This window comes from Bubalus bubalis, chromosome 17, assembly GCF_019923935.1.
Source record: "Bubalus bubalis isolate 160015118507 breed Murrah chromosome 17, NDDB_SH_1, whole genome shotgun sequence".
Lineage (NCBI taxonomy): Eukaryota > Metazoa > Chordata > Mammalia > Artiodactyla > Bovidae > Bubalus > Bubalus bubalis.
The window spans coordinates 65606994-65618632 of record NC_059173.1 but is presented as its reverse complement, the minus strand read 5'-3'; the positions used below and the strand labels follow the sequence as shown (position 1 = coordinate 65618632).

The following is an 11639-nucleotide window of genomic DNA, read 5'->3' as shown; positions in this document are numbered from 1 at the left end:
AGAATAGAGGGTAGAATCTGATGCTTCTGTGTCTGACTCTGTGACCCCACAGACTGCAGCAAACCAAGCATCTCTGTCCTTCACTATCTTCCAGAGTTTGCAGGTTCATGTCCATTGAGTCAGTGACGGTATCTATCTCATCCGCTGCCACCCCTTCTCCTTTTGCCCTCAGTCTTTCCCAGCATGAGGCAGGGTGGAAACAACAGGAAATTCTGAGGTTCTTACTCTCAAGAAGCAAGGCCATCAGCTGAACTGAGAATGAGAAATTAGAGATTTGAGCGGAGAAGGTAGAGAACAGAATGGGTGAGTGACCAGGAAACACTGGATAGCAGACAAATGCCCACCTAATAGGAGACCGATAACCTGTTTCTCTACTTGTCTAGCCAACTTCAGCTTGACCATAGCGGGGATTTACCTCTAGAGAACAGAAGACAGCATTTATGTTTTTAAAAGACAAACCCACAAAAACCTAAACGGCAATAAGCTCTTTCCATTGTGCGGTTTAGGACAGTGGTTCACAAAGGATGGTTCCTTGTCACCAGCGTCACCTGAAAATTTGCAAACTTGCAGACTTCATCCTAGATCTACAACATCAGAAATTCTGGGAGCAAGGCCCTGCGATGTTTCAATAAGCCTTTCAGAGATTTGAGAACCACCTTGGCTTCCCTGGTGGTTCAGATGGAAAAGACTCGGCCTCCAGTGCAGGAGACCTGGGCTCAGTCCTGGGTTGGGATTATCCCTAAAGGCTATGGCAACCCACTGCAGTATTCCTGCCAAGGAGTCCGATACGACTGAGTGACTTTTGCTTTCAAAACTTCAACCATGTAAAGAAAGGGTTTCCTTTTATTCACCATCTATAATACTTCCAGACCATTCCTGCTTAAAATAGATCTTACCCTTTCTCGGCTACTTAGTAACTAAATAAAATATACACAAAAGGTAAGAAAACTTCACCACAAATCAGAATATCTTAAACAAGCTGTCAGGTTATTTAAAAAGAATGATCAGTGAAAAAATACCACAAATAAGATCTTTTATTTGTCACCATTAAGAGTCTGCATTTTAAACCGATTCTTGGACTGGTGGCTCGTATCCATCAGCTCGTTCAACTTTAGCACCTGTCTCATCCCCAGTAGCTTTTCCAGAACTACTACCTTCACCATGTAGCTCCATGAGTTTTCCCACTAAAAAGAAGGAAAACACTGTTAGTTACAGCCTACCATATCTTAAAACATATTATCAGTACTCTATAATACTATACAGGGAAGACAGGAGGAAAAAAAGCAACATCTGGCCTCAAAAAAACAACTACACTTTTCTACACACAAAAAAACAACTTTTTCTACACAAACTACTTTCCTACACAATTTTCTCTCAGAAATCCTGTGACTTCACTTACATTCAAATTTGGGCTTCTTCAGCATTTTTACTTTTCTAACGAAGACATCATGGAGTGGATAAATAGATTGGCAAGCCTTTTCTATGTCTTTTCCAATGCTATCTGGAATCCTGCAAACCAGTAATGATAAGTTAGAATAAACCTACACTTCGTTTAATCCACAATTATCCTCATTCCGTTATTGCCCCTTCATAAGTGATGGTTAAATAATTTGAATTATACAGCTACTTAGTAGAAAAATCAGCACTTGAGCCTTCTGAATCCAAGCGTTATACCTTTTCCAAACACAGGTCTAAGCAACTGCATGGGAACATCAGAAAAATGTTAAGTTTTATCATCGGACATCATATGGGACCAAAACATTTGTCATCATTTATTCCCATACTTAATTACGAAAGGTTTGTCAACTCAGTGTATTTTCTAAGGCAAAGGTGAGTCCTGAGATTCCAGTCTCACTAAATGCCCAAATGAGAAACCAAGTACCATTTACTGAACACTTAGCATGCTTTCATTTCAAGAAATGCAGCTACAGTTTCAGAGGATTTAAACAAAGTTTTGACCACACCTTGTCTCACATGCTTTTCCTTATCTGACGGTTGTATTGTAAGGAAAACACTTACAATTTATTGACCACCTCTTTCAAGTCATTTGTCTGCACCTCTCGGGTCATGATTTCCATCATCTTCTTGCGGATCTGGCGCACCTGCTGGTGCTGGGCATAAGAGGTCTTCCGAATCTGATTGTTGCGCTTTTTAGTAAAACCCACACAGAACAGACGAAGCAAGTAACCATCGGTAGTCTTGACATCAACGTGAGCTTCAATCATGGTCTAGTGAAAAAATGACACTGTCAGTTATACCAGACTTAAAGTTATCCATTTTTATCCCTCAAATTCCAATTTTAAAAAAGTGGAAGGTCAAGTATTCATTACACAATATCAAGTATAATATAAATATATATTATATCAAATATAATATAAATTAAATGTAAATATTTAATTTACAGAGTTAATGTCCTTTAAGTGAGCTTACCAACAGTTATCTTGAATTCTTACTATCCTCCATATCTAATTTAAACAATGAGTCCTCTCGGCTGTCTTCCCCCCTCTTTCCTCCAGGTAGCTTCTCTAGCCTCATTGTCACTATCTGCAAAGAACCGCCTTTTACATACACATGCTAGCTTTTAACAATCTGCTCCTCCCCCAATCAATTTTTTAACTCTGCAAGGAAACAAAAAAATGGGTTCTAAGAGACTCTACTGACATCTAATGTAATAACATGAAACACATATATTTTAAAATGTCCTTTATGTTCCAAACCAAAGCCACAATAAGGATTAAATATTCCATTTCATGGCTAAAACATAATTTTAAAAAATCCATAGTCAACACTACCTAAATTCAGAAGATTTGCCCTTTGCATTTTCTAAATTGTATGCCTTACTTTAAAAAACGAATATAATGCAATCATAGTGAAAAACCTTAAAATACTTCCAGAAATACAACTATAAAACCTTAGGGGAATGTCAGAAATGTAACGGTATAATCATTATGTCATTTGGGACCGAAACATTTTGTCATCATTCATTCCCACATAAAACATTCCCAAATGGTATCTCAACCAATGTCATTATTTCCTGTAGTTAAAACTAACTTGTAGCAATGCTTTCTGTTAACAAGTTCTGTACAAAGCATGTTTACATGGATCTTTTATTTTATCCTGATTCCATGAGCTAATGTTCTTACCTACATTTTACAGATTTTTAAAAAACCAAGGCTTAGCAAGCTGTAAGTTACTTTTTATACCAATAAAAGTCTGTCTAGTCAAAGCTATGGTTGTCTGTCTAGTCAAAGCTATGGTTTTTCCAGTAGTCATGTATGGATGTGCGAGTGAGACCACAAAGGCGGCTGAATACCAAAGAATTGATGCTTTTGAACTGTGGTGTTGGAGAAGACTCTTAAAAGTCCCTTGGACTGCAAGGAGATCCAACCAGTCCATCCTAAAGGAAATCAATCCTGAATATTCATTGGAAGGACTGATGTTGAAGCTGAAACTCCAATACTTTGGCCACCTGATGTGAAGAACCGACTCATTGGAAAACAAGGGGACAGCAGAGGATGCGATGGTTGGGTGGCATCAATGACTCGATGGACATGAGTTTGAGCAAGCTCCAGGAGTTGGTGATGGACAGGGAAGCCTGGCGTGCTGCAGTCCACCAGGTCACAAAGAGTTGGACAGGACTGGAGCCACTGGAATGGACTGAACTAAAAAGTTACTTTTCAGAGACTATAACTGGGAAAAGGAAACAAAATTCCAATCTGACTCCAGAGGCTCTGCCTCTCCTATTGTATAGTACAACAGATAAAACTAACTCAATAGCCCCTTTCACGATAAAACTCACAAGATTTTGAAGTTCAAAGGTGTTCTGAGGACAAGCAAAGCCTAAACTGCAAACCTGTGCTAATTCATGCAGCAAAAAAAACTTTGATGATAATCCAATATTAAATCCTGAACTCAGGTTAAGGGCTTCCTGGGTGGCTTATAGGTCAAGAATCCACCTGCAATGCAGGAGACACAGGTTGGATCTCTGGTTGGGAGGATCCCCTGGAGAAAGCAATGGCTCCCATTTCAACGTTCTTGCCTGGGAAATCCCATGGACGGGAGCTTTTCCAGCTCTAGTCCATGGGGTCACACAGAGAGTCTGGGGACAACTGAGTAACTAAGCCCCACCACCGCTGCTGTCGCTCAAGTTCACAAGTCCACACTCAATAGCAAGAAAGTATCACAGACTTAAAAAGAAATCTAAACCTCAACTGCACAGCATGCTCCTTCCCCACATTAAATCATGACATCTTTGGTCATGCACACTGCAGCACCATGCATTTTCTCCTCACCTGCCATTTTTTGACCATGGAGCACATTTTGTCACGGGTAAGATCCATACCATGAAAATTAGTCAGGCAGTTTTTGCCCTGAACATCCTCAGTAATTAGCTTGAATTTTCTAAATGCTACTTCATCATTCTGCAGATCAGCAAGACTCACTTCAAAAACACGACCTTTGAGGCCATCAGATGCGATTTCTATAACACAAGAATCAATTGTTAATGTTAGGAACAACATAAACAAAGCCAAGCCAGCTAAGTTAATGTTCAAGCATTAAGAAAATTATAAAGGCCTTTTGTTAACCAAATCCATATGGTTACCAATGACTTATTGACAGTGCTTATTGGAAGCTCAAAACTAACCATGCACGTTTTACTGGTAATTCTTAAAGTACCATCTTGCTTCCACAAGCACCATAGGACAAACAGTCCCCAGTGGGGCCAAAGTCGCAATCAAAAGCTGACATTTCCTTAAATATCCCACCACAGAAGGATAGTAAACCAAGATACACGCATGTCTCAATGGAAGAAAAACACAAACGGAGAATAAGATACTCACTGGTTCCTTGAGTTCTCGTGACCAATGTTTTCCCAATATTCCTTATGTTGAACATAGCTGGTGCTTTCACATCATACCAATCTTTTTTAGAAAATGGGTCAACCCTGGATTTAAAAACATGCTTAAGTTTTAAAATCACGTAATTGTTTTGAACTTTCCTCATTCTAATTACTTTAAACAGCTAACTAAATTCCTCTCAGCGAGGTGAGGGACGCACACGTAAATCTACCTCTTCTCACCAGGTCCTTGTGCAGACCTGACACTCCAGTCAATTAATTATGCCACGAACATATACCCTCTGCCCACATCATGGGTCCTTCCACCATACCAACACTGCCTCCGGACAAGTACTGTCGCTTCACTTTTACTGTTTCGTGAAGACACACCCTGGTAACCCGCACACTTTAGGACCTCGTGCTAGCTTACAGGAAACTTCCAGCTTCCATCGGCCCAAGCAGCGGAGAGACGCGGGGTCCTGAGTGAACCACAAGTGTCTTTGACATCTCCAGATCTTAGAGAGGTATTATCCGTAAGATTTACGAAGCCCATGATCCCACAACTCCTGTCCGACTCGCGACAGAAATCTGACTCAAAAAGGACGCGCATTAGGCCCAGAAGGCCAGGGGGAAAAGAGTCAGCCCGCCTCAAAGCAGCACCGGCCTCCGCCGGGCCGCGGTTCGCGGTTTACCAACCCCGCACGGCCATCGCAATCCAACTAGAATCCTCGCCATCCGGCTTACTCTGCGGCTCACAGACCGCTCGCCGACTCCGGTAGGGGTCCCCCAAAGCGGAGGCCGCGACAGTTGCCACTTACACTTTCTTCTTGGCTCCCTTTTTGCCTCCTTTCGTAAGGCGCTTGTTCTTGCCGACCGCCATGGTGCCGCTCAGAGAGCCAAAAGGGCGGAAGTGTAATTCGCGCGAGAACTTAGGCGTGCGGGGCGGGACGCGCTGTCTACGTGACCTTCGACATTACGCTCTTCCGGCCTCAAGAATATCGGGACAACAGAGAGAGGCAAGCGTCCGACTGTGCCTGCGACAGCGCCCTCATGTGTGTGGAAGCTGTGCAGAATGCCGCGGCCGCTAGTTGAGACGCCGAGCTCCGGAAGTGCCGGCGCTGGTAATCGGAGGTGTGGGCTCCTGGTAATGATGGTTCCCGAGGCTCTGAAGTCCGGAAGTAGGTTTCCTTGGAAGCGGACGCCCACTCAGCGTCGTTCAAAGCTAAACTCACCGTGTCACTTTCAAGCCTGTTTCTTCTCAAACCCCAAGCCTGTGGGATTCGGGATTAGACAGCAGGTCCTACGTTCTTATGCTAGTTTCAGTAATAATATTTAGCCTCTTGGCTTGTCTGTACTTCCTTGTATTTGAGATGGAGGCGGTAGTGTGATCTACCTCGTAGGATTAAGATCAAATAAGTGTAACATCGAAGATACTGGTTATGTTTTGCTTGTTGTTGAAAGCTGCTGGTTGGTTAGTGGAATACGTTCGTCTTGTGAGCATCCATCAAGCTGTACACTAACTAGTGTACTTTTCCATAAATTTCTAATACATTGATAGAAAGGTGTTTTGGGGGCGATGGGTTATTTTTGGGGGGGAGGGGAGTTTGTTTCTGTTTCAGTGGAGTGAGTTCTCATTGTTTTCCTGAGGGACTATGGTTGCAGTGTTTCCAGATACTTTGATTTTTCGGGAAAAGTTTATTTCAGTTGCAGGGAAATTCCTCCTGGCTAGATGTGGTCTGCTAGCTTCAAATGTGTAATGAGTCCCTGAAAAGCTGGCCCATGTAGGCTTGGTACTCAGCCAGTGGTATGCTGAGTTCCCCTCTGGCAAAAATCTCTGCTACCAAGCCAGAAACCTGGCTGGAGTCACGTCACTCCCACAAGCCTTCAAGTCCTTTAATCCCTTTCAGTCCTTCTAGCCTACATCCCTTACCTCCTGTGACCCTTACTTTCTAAAACAGTCTTCCTAAATCTCCAATCCTAGCCTGCTTAGTTCACAACAGTATGAATATACCTAACACTACTGAACTGTACACTTAAATATGGTTAAAATGATAACTTTTATATTGTGTTTTTATCACAGTTATTTTTTTTAAAGTCCTTGTGGGTGTGTTAAGTCAATTCAGTTGTGTCCGACTCTTGGGGACCCTGTAGATTGTAGCCCACTAGGCTCCTCTGTCCATGGGATTCTTCAGGCAAGAATAATGGAATGGGTTGCTATGCCCTCCTCCAGGGGCTTTTCCCCACCCAGGGATCAAACCCACATCTCTTAAGTCTCCAGGGCAAGTGGGTTCTTTATTGTTAGCGCCAGAAATGTCCTTAGCTGAACCTACAAAACCTCTTATCTTGACTTAACCTCTGTTTTCATTCTCACCCTATCTTAGTCTTTAGTGGATACCCCAGGTCTGGACATCTAGAACTTTTTAAAATTCCTTGCAGTAAGATGTCTCTTGCCTCCATTCCTTTTCCCTCATCAAATACCTGTGCATTTTCAAGGCATGTGAACGTGCTCAGTCACTTAGTCGTGTCCAGCTCTTTGTACTCCGTGCACTGTAGCCTGCCAGGGTGCTCTCTCTATGGCAAGAATGCTGCAGTGGGTTGCCATTTCCTTCCTCAGGGGATCTTTCCAACCCAGGGACCCGCTTCTCCTTCGTGGCAGCTAGATTCTTCACCCCTGAGCCACCAGGGAAGCCTCATTTTCGAGCAGCTCAGGTTCATTTCTTCTTTCGCTAAGAGATTAATTCTCCAGACAACAAGTCTTCCCTCACGTCTGTTCCCAGAAGAACTAACACTACTTAACTTGTTAATAACTACTGGTAAACGTGTCCCTTTCTTACTGTAAGCAGGAGGGCATGCAGTGCAGTCATTTTCTTATTTGTGGCCATTTTTTAGCACATAGTGGGCCCTCATAATATTTGTTGGATGAATAAATAATAGTAGACAACATTGGTGATGGTCCCAGTCTTTTGAACTTTGAGGATCGATCTAGATTTTCAAAATAATTTGGGGAATCAACATAACAATAAAATTTTACCAATCTATGAAACAAAACCAAAAACAACTGCCTTTTTCTATCAGCCTCATTTCACTTGAAAATTATATTTTGACCCCCCAAATAAAAAGAAAACCCTCTAAAAATTCATAAAGAACCCATACTCTAAATTAGCTTTATGAAAAACTCTACAGACCTTATTTTTCTTGTCTCATCACAGATTCAAGACTACTAGTGATCAGTGGAAATCAGTGATTCCTTCCAAATATGGTACTGAGTCTAATAAACCATTAATTCTGTATTTGACAGTTGCCTTGACTAAGTTTACTTCATAGGTGGCACTTTGCTGGTTTAAAAATTTCCCAATGGAAAATTTTATCAACCCCCAAGTCAGAATAAAAATTGAACTTGCTTTCTTCCTAGACTGATTCCTCTTTCTGCCCAAGAGTGCAAGAGTCACAGGGGAGTCATTAATGAAGTCAGCTGCGTCTAGTTTATTCTGGAGACACCAGCACTTGAGGGATTTGTCAGAGGTACAAATTTCAGTCCTCAACTTTGCCTCGTAATGAAAGCTTTTTAAAAATTGTATTTCTCTAACACTGTTGTCTTGTATGGTGCAATCATCAGTTTTAATTAAAATATATCCATTAAAAGATAGCATGAGAGGTGTGAATCAGTTTATTGGGTCTCAACTGTCTAGGAATTTCAAAATTCATAGGGAATAAAATGGAACAAAAGCTGTCACTATAGCAAACCTAGTAAAGTCTCAACTAGTACGGATATAAGAATTGGGCCATAAAGAAGGCTGAGCACTGAAGAATTGGTATTTCTGAATTCTGGTGCTGGAGAAGACTCTTGAGAGTCCTTTGGACTTCAAGGAGTTCAAATCAGTCAATCCTAAAGGAAATAAATCCTGAATTTTCATTGTAAGGACTGGTGCTGAAGCTCCAATACTTTGGCCACCAGAAGCGAAGAGCCGACTCATTGGAAAAGAGACCCTGGTGCTGGGAAAGATTGAGGGCAGGAGGAGAAGATGAGATGGTTGGATGGCATCACCGACTCGATAGATATGAGTTTGAGCAAACTGGGAGGTGGTGAAGGACAGAAGAATGTTGTGCTGGAGTCCACGAGCTCCCAAAGAGTTGCACACGACTTCGCGGCTGAACAGCAACAGTAAGGTATCACTGTTGCTTTTTTCTCTTCCCGTCTGTGACTAATCTGTTAAATCCATCCAGTGGTTTTGTTTAAAGTTTGATTGCTATGTTCTTTATTTCTGAAATAAAAAGTGCTTTTTTCAGTTTATGTCATTTATTTTAAAGATTTATTTCTTTCTTTTATTTTTTGGCTGTGGTGGGTCTTTGTTGCTGTCCCCGGACTTTCTCTGGTTGTGGTTAGTGGGGTCTCTTCTTCCTTGCGGTGCGCAGGCTTCTCTTTAGGTGGCTTCTCTTGTTGCAGAGCACAGGCCCTAGGCACGGGGGCTCGGTAGTTGTGGTACACAGGATAAGTTGCTCTGCGGCATGTGGGATCTTCCCATGCCAGAGATCAAACTGGTGTCCCTTGCATTGCAAGGCAAGGCAATTCTTAACCTCTGGAGCACCAGGGAAGCCCTATGTCACTTCTTTAAACTTTATTTTTTATTGGGGTTACATTGCTTTATAACATTATGCTTCATGTGTTCAATTTATATCACTTTGTTGTTCCTTATTCTTTCAGACATCTTCAATGTCAGATTTAAACCCGGTGAATGTAATTGTGATTGGCATCTGAAGGGTGGTGGGAGTCTTGTAAGACTGAGCGGTTAACCTTTCCAATTGTGAATCAAGTTAAATTTAGGATACCCAGCTGGTGGCCAAGAGTTTTTTGTTGGTGTGGGAACATCACCCCCGACCACGTTCAAATGGGTTCCAGAATTGTTGTAACATCATTTTCTCCCAGTCTGTAAACACCCCTATCTTATTTCCTTTTCTTTTCAGCTGCAGCTCATGGTTGTTTCATGTGAACAACATACTTTTTCACCAAAACTCTGTACTTCCTCGAAGCCTTAGCCCTCTCTGACCCTGCACAGAAATCCCTAAACCTACTTCAGTGTGCAATTTACCCTTCATGGTAGTATTTGCCCCGGTTTTTTCAGTCCTGCCTATATCTATGACCATGCGTTGTCCCCTCTCACACTCACTCTGGGCTTGAGAGTGTGACTTGCTTTCATCAAGGGACATTAGCAAGTTGGGCAGTGACTTAAAAGATGCTGGCACACCTGGGCTCACTCTCTGCTCTTCAGAACAGAGCTCACTTCCTGAAGAAGCCTGATCTAGCCTGCTGGAGAGGAGCCGTGATTTGAAGGGGAAATAACAAGGCCCAGCTGAGGTCTCTCCAGAACAACCTGGCTACCAACCATTAGGTAGTTTTTAAAAAGGCCATCCTAGACCATGTAGTCCAAGTGAGCTCGCCCAGAACAGAAGACCCACCCAGCTGACGCGTAGAATCGTGAGAAATAATAAATGTTTGTTGTTTTAAGTGTTGGAAGAGTTTGGGTTGCAGCAGAAAGTACCATGCATTTTTTTCCGTACCCTTACAATGACCCTACTCTCATGGTGTGGTTAGAGAAAACTGCACATTTCAGACTGGAACTATTAGAAATCAATGATCTCAGTTGAGTCTTGGGCCCCCGACAACCCTTTTCCCTGTCAACAACCCTTCCCCTTCCTCTCGATGTGTGACTGTTCCAGTTGGTCACAATGCTGTTCTTGTCCCCAGCTCAGCCTGTCCCCGGTCATACTGAGAAAACGACCTCGTTGCCTGCTTCAGATAAGGTGGGGCTTGCAGGCCCAGTAAGGACCTGCTGTTTTCCTGTGTTTTGGGTGAGAAACCATCGGAGGCCTGTGAGTAGCAGAGTGACCCAGGCTGCTGTGTGGAGAGCGCCGTGTGGTGAGCAGGAGTAGAAACAAGGAGCCGTTCGAGGAGACGACAGGAGCTCTGCGCAGGGAGACAGAGGAGGCAGTGCGCGGGGTGGAGAGCTGTGGTGGCAGGACTCCGTTCAAGGAGACTAAAACGCAGACGGCATCCTCTGGACTTCAAGTGAGTGCAGTTGTCCTGGGTAGAAGGATGAAGTGAAAATTCTGGTTATGTTTTGAAGATGAGAGCCTAAAGAATATGGTGATTAATTGATGTGGGAAGAAAAAGAGGAAATCGGCGATAATCACATTTCACTGTAATGATTTTTTTTTTTTAAATTGGCACTTTCTAACCACTCCAGAATTCTTGCCTGGAGAATTCCATGAAGTGAGAAGCCTGGCAAGCCATGTTGTGCAAAGAGTCGGACGTGGCTGAGCAACGAACACTTTCACTACCTCATTCCCTCCTGGGAAGAAGGCAGAGACCGTCCTAAATATCTCTCTTTGTATATTAGTCTTGAATGAATGGATGAATGACTCAATCAATGATGATTCCTGATTAATATTTTTACTTTATATCAGACTGCGCATTTTCTTTTGAAACTTAGCATTTCTCTTTCTTTTCTATTTACAAAGTGAAAATGGAGTAATGAGTTCTCATTGTAGAGGTGTTCCAAATAGAATTATGAAAATGCACTCTATTTTCTCCCAAAGCACAGTGATCAGAACAGTACAGGTCAACAAACTATGATCAGTTGGCAAAGAGAATGAAATCAATCCTGTGGCTGAACACCCTGTCCAGGTGAGGGTGTTTTTCCATGGTAGAGTGTTGTCTCTTGAGGAAATAGTGTGCTAATTTGCATTCTGGCTTAAGCTCCTTATCTTGTTGCCAACTGGCACCTTTCATTGCCCTGTGACAAAA

At 42.6% G+C, this 11639-nt stretch overlaps 1 protein-coding gene, 1 long non-coding RNA gene and 2 other non-coding genes across 8 annotated transcripts; 1 reads left to right on the top strand and 3 right to left on the bottom strand.

Annotated features, from left to right (window-relative positions):
- Positions 1-1016: 1016 nt before the first annotated feature.
- Positions 1017-5788, bottom strand: RPS3A (ribosomal protein S3A). Its single transcript, XM_006061000.3, has 6 exons — positions 5656-5788; positions 4842-4945; positions 4293-4480; positions 2020-2228; positions 1400-1509; positions 1017-1184 (listed from the first exon to the last, which is right to left on the bottom strand). The coding sequence occupies exons 1-6, from the start codon at positions 5715-5717 to the stop codon at positions 1063-1065; spliced, it is 795 nt and encodes a 264-aa protein (XP_006061062.1). The 5' UTR covers positions 5718-5788; the 3' UTR covers positions 1017-1062.
- On the bottom strand, positions 1709-1777 carry LOC112580056. The gene has a single exon (XR_003104411.1). It is a non-coding gene; the product is annotated as a small nucleolar RNA SNORD73 (small nucleolar RNA).
- On the bottom strand, positions 2920-2986 carry LOC112580055. Its single transcript, XR_003104410.1, has one exon. It is a non-coding gene; the product is annotated as a small nucleolar RNA SNORD73 (small nucleolar RNA).
- Positions 5597-11263, top strand: LOC123330012. 5 transcript variants are annotated; one of them, XR_006545697.1, is made up of 2 exons: positions 5597-5968; positions 10581-11263. It is a non-coding gene; the product is annotated as an uncharacterized LOC123330012 (long non-coding RNA). The 5 variants fall into 5 exon arrangements; XR_006545696.1 differs by having other exon boundaries at positions 5597-6015; XR_006545693.1 differs by lacking the exon at positions 5597-5968 and adding an exon at positions 8814-9004.
- The last annotated feature ends 376 nt before the right edge of the window (positions 11264-11639 follow it).

Bases quoted from the DNA above. Each gene is read 5' to 3' on its own strand.
- RPS3A (XM_006061000.3), bottom strand. From the start codon at position 5,717: ATGGCGGTCGGCAAGAACAAGCGCCTTACGAAAGGAGGCAAAAAGGGA. The intron at 1,510-2,019 runs GTAAGTGTTTTC...ACTGGTTTGCAG, and splicing joins AAAGAGGTGGTCAATAAATT to GATTCCAGATAGCATTGGAA. The intron at 1,185-1,399 runs GTAAGTGAAGTC...CCTTCTTTTTAG, and splicing joins GAAGAAGCCCAAATTTGAAT to TGGGAAAACTCATGGAGCTA.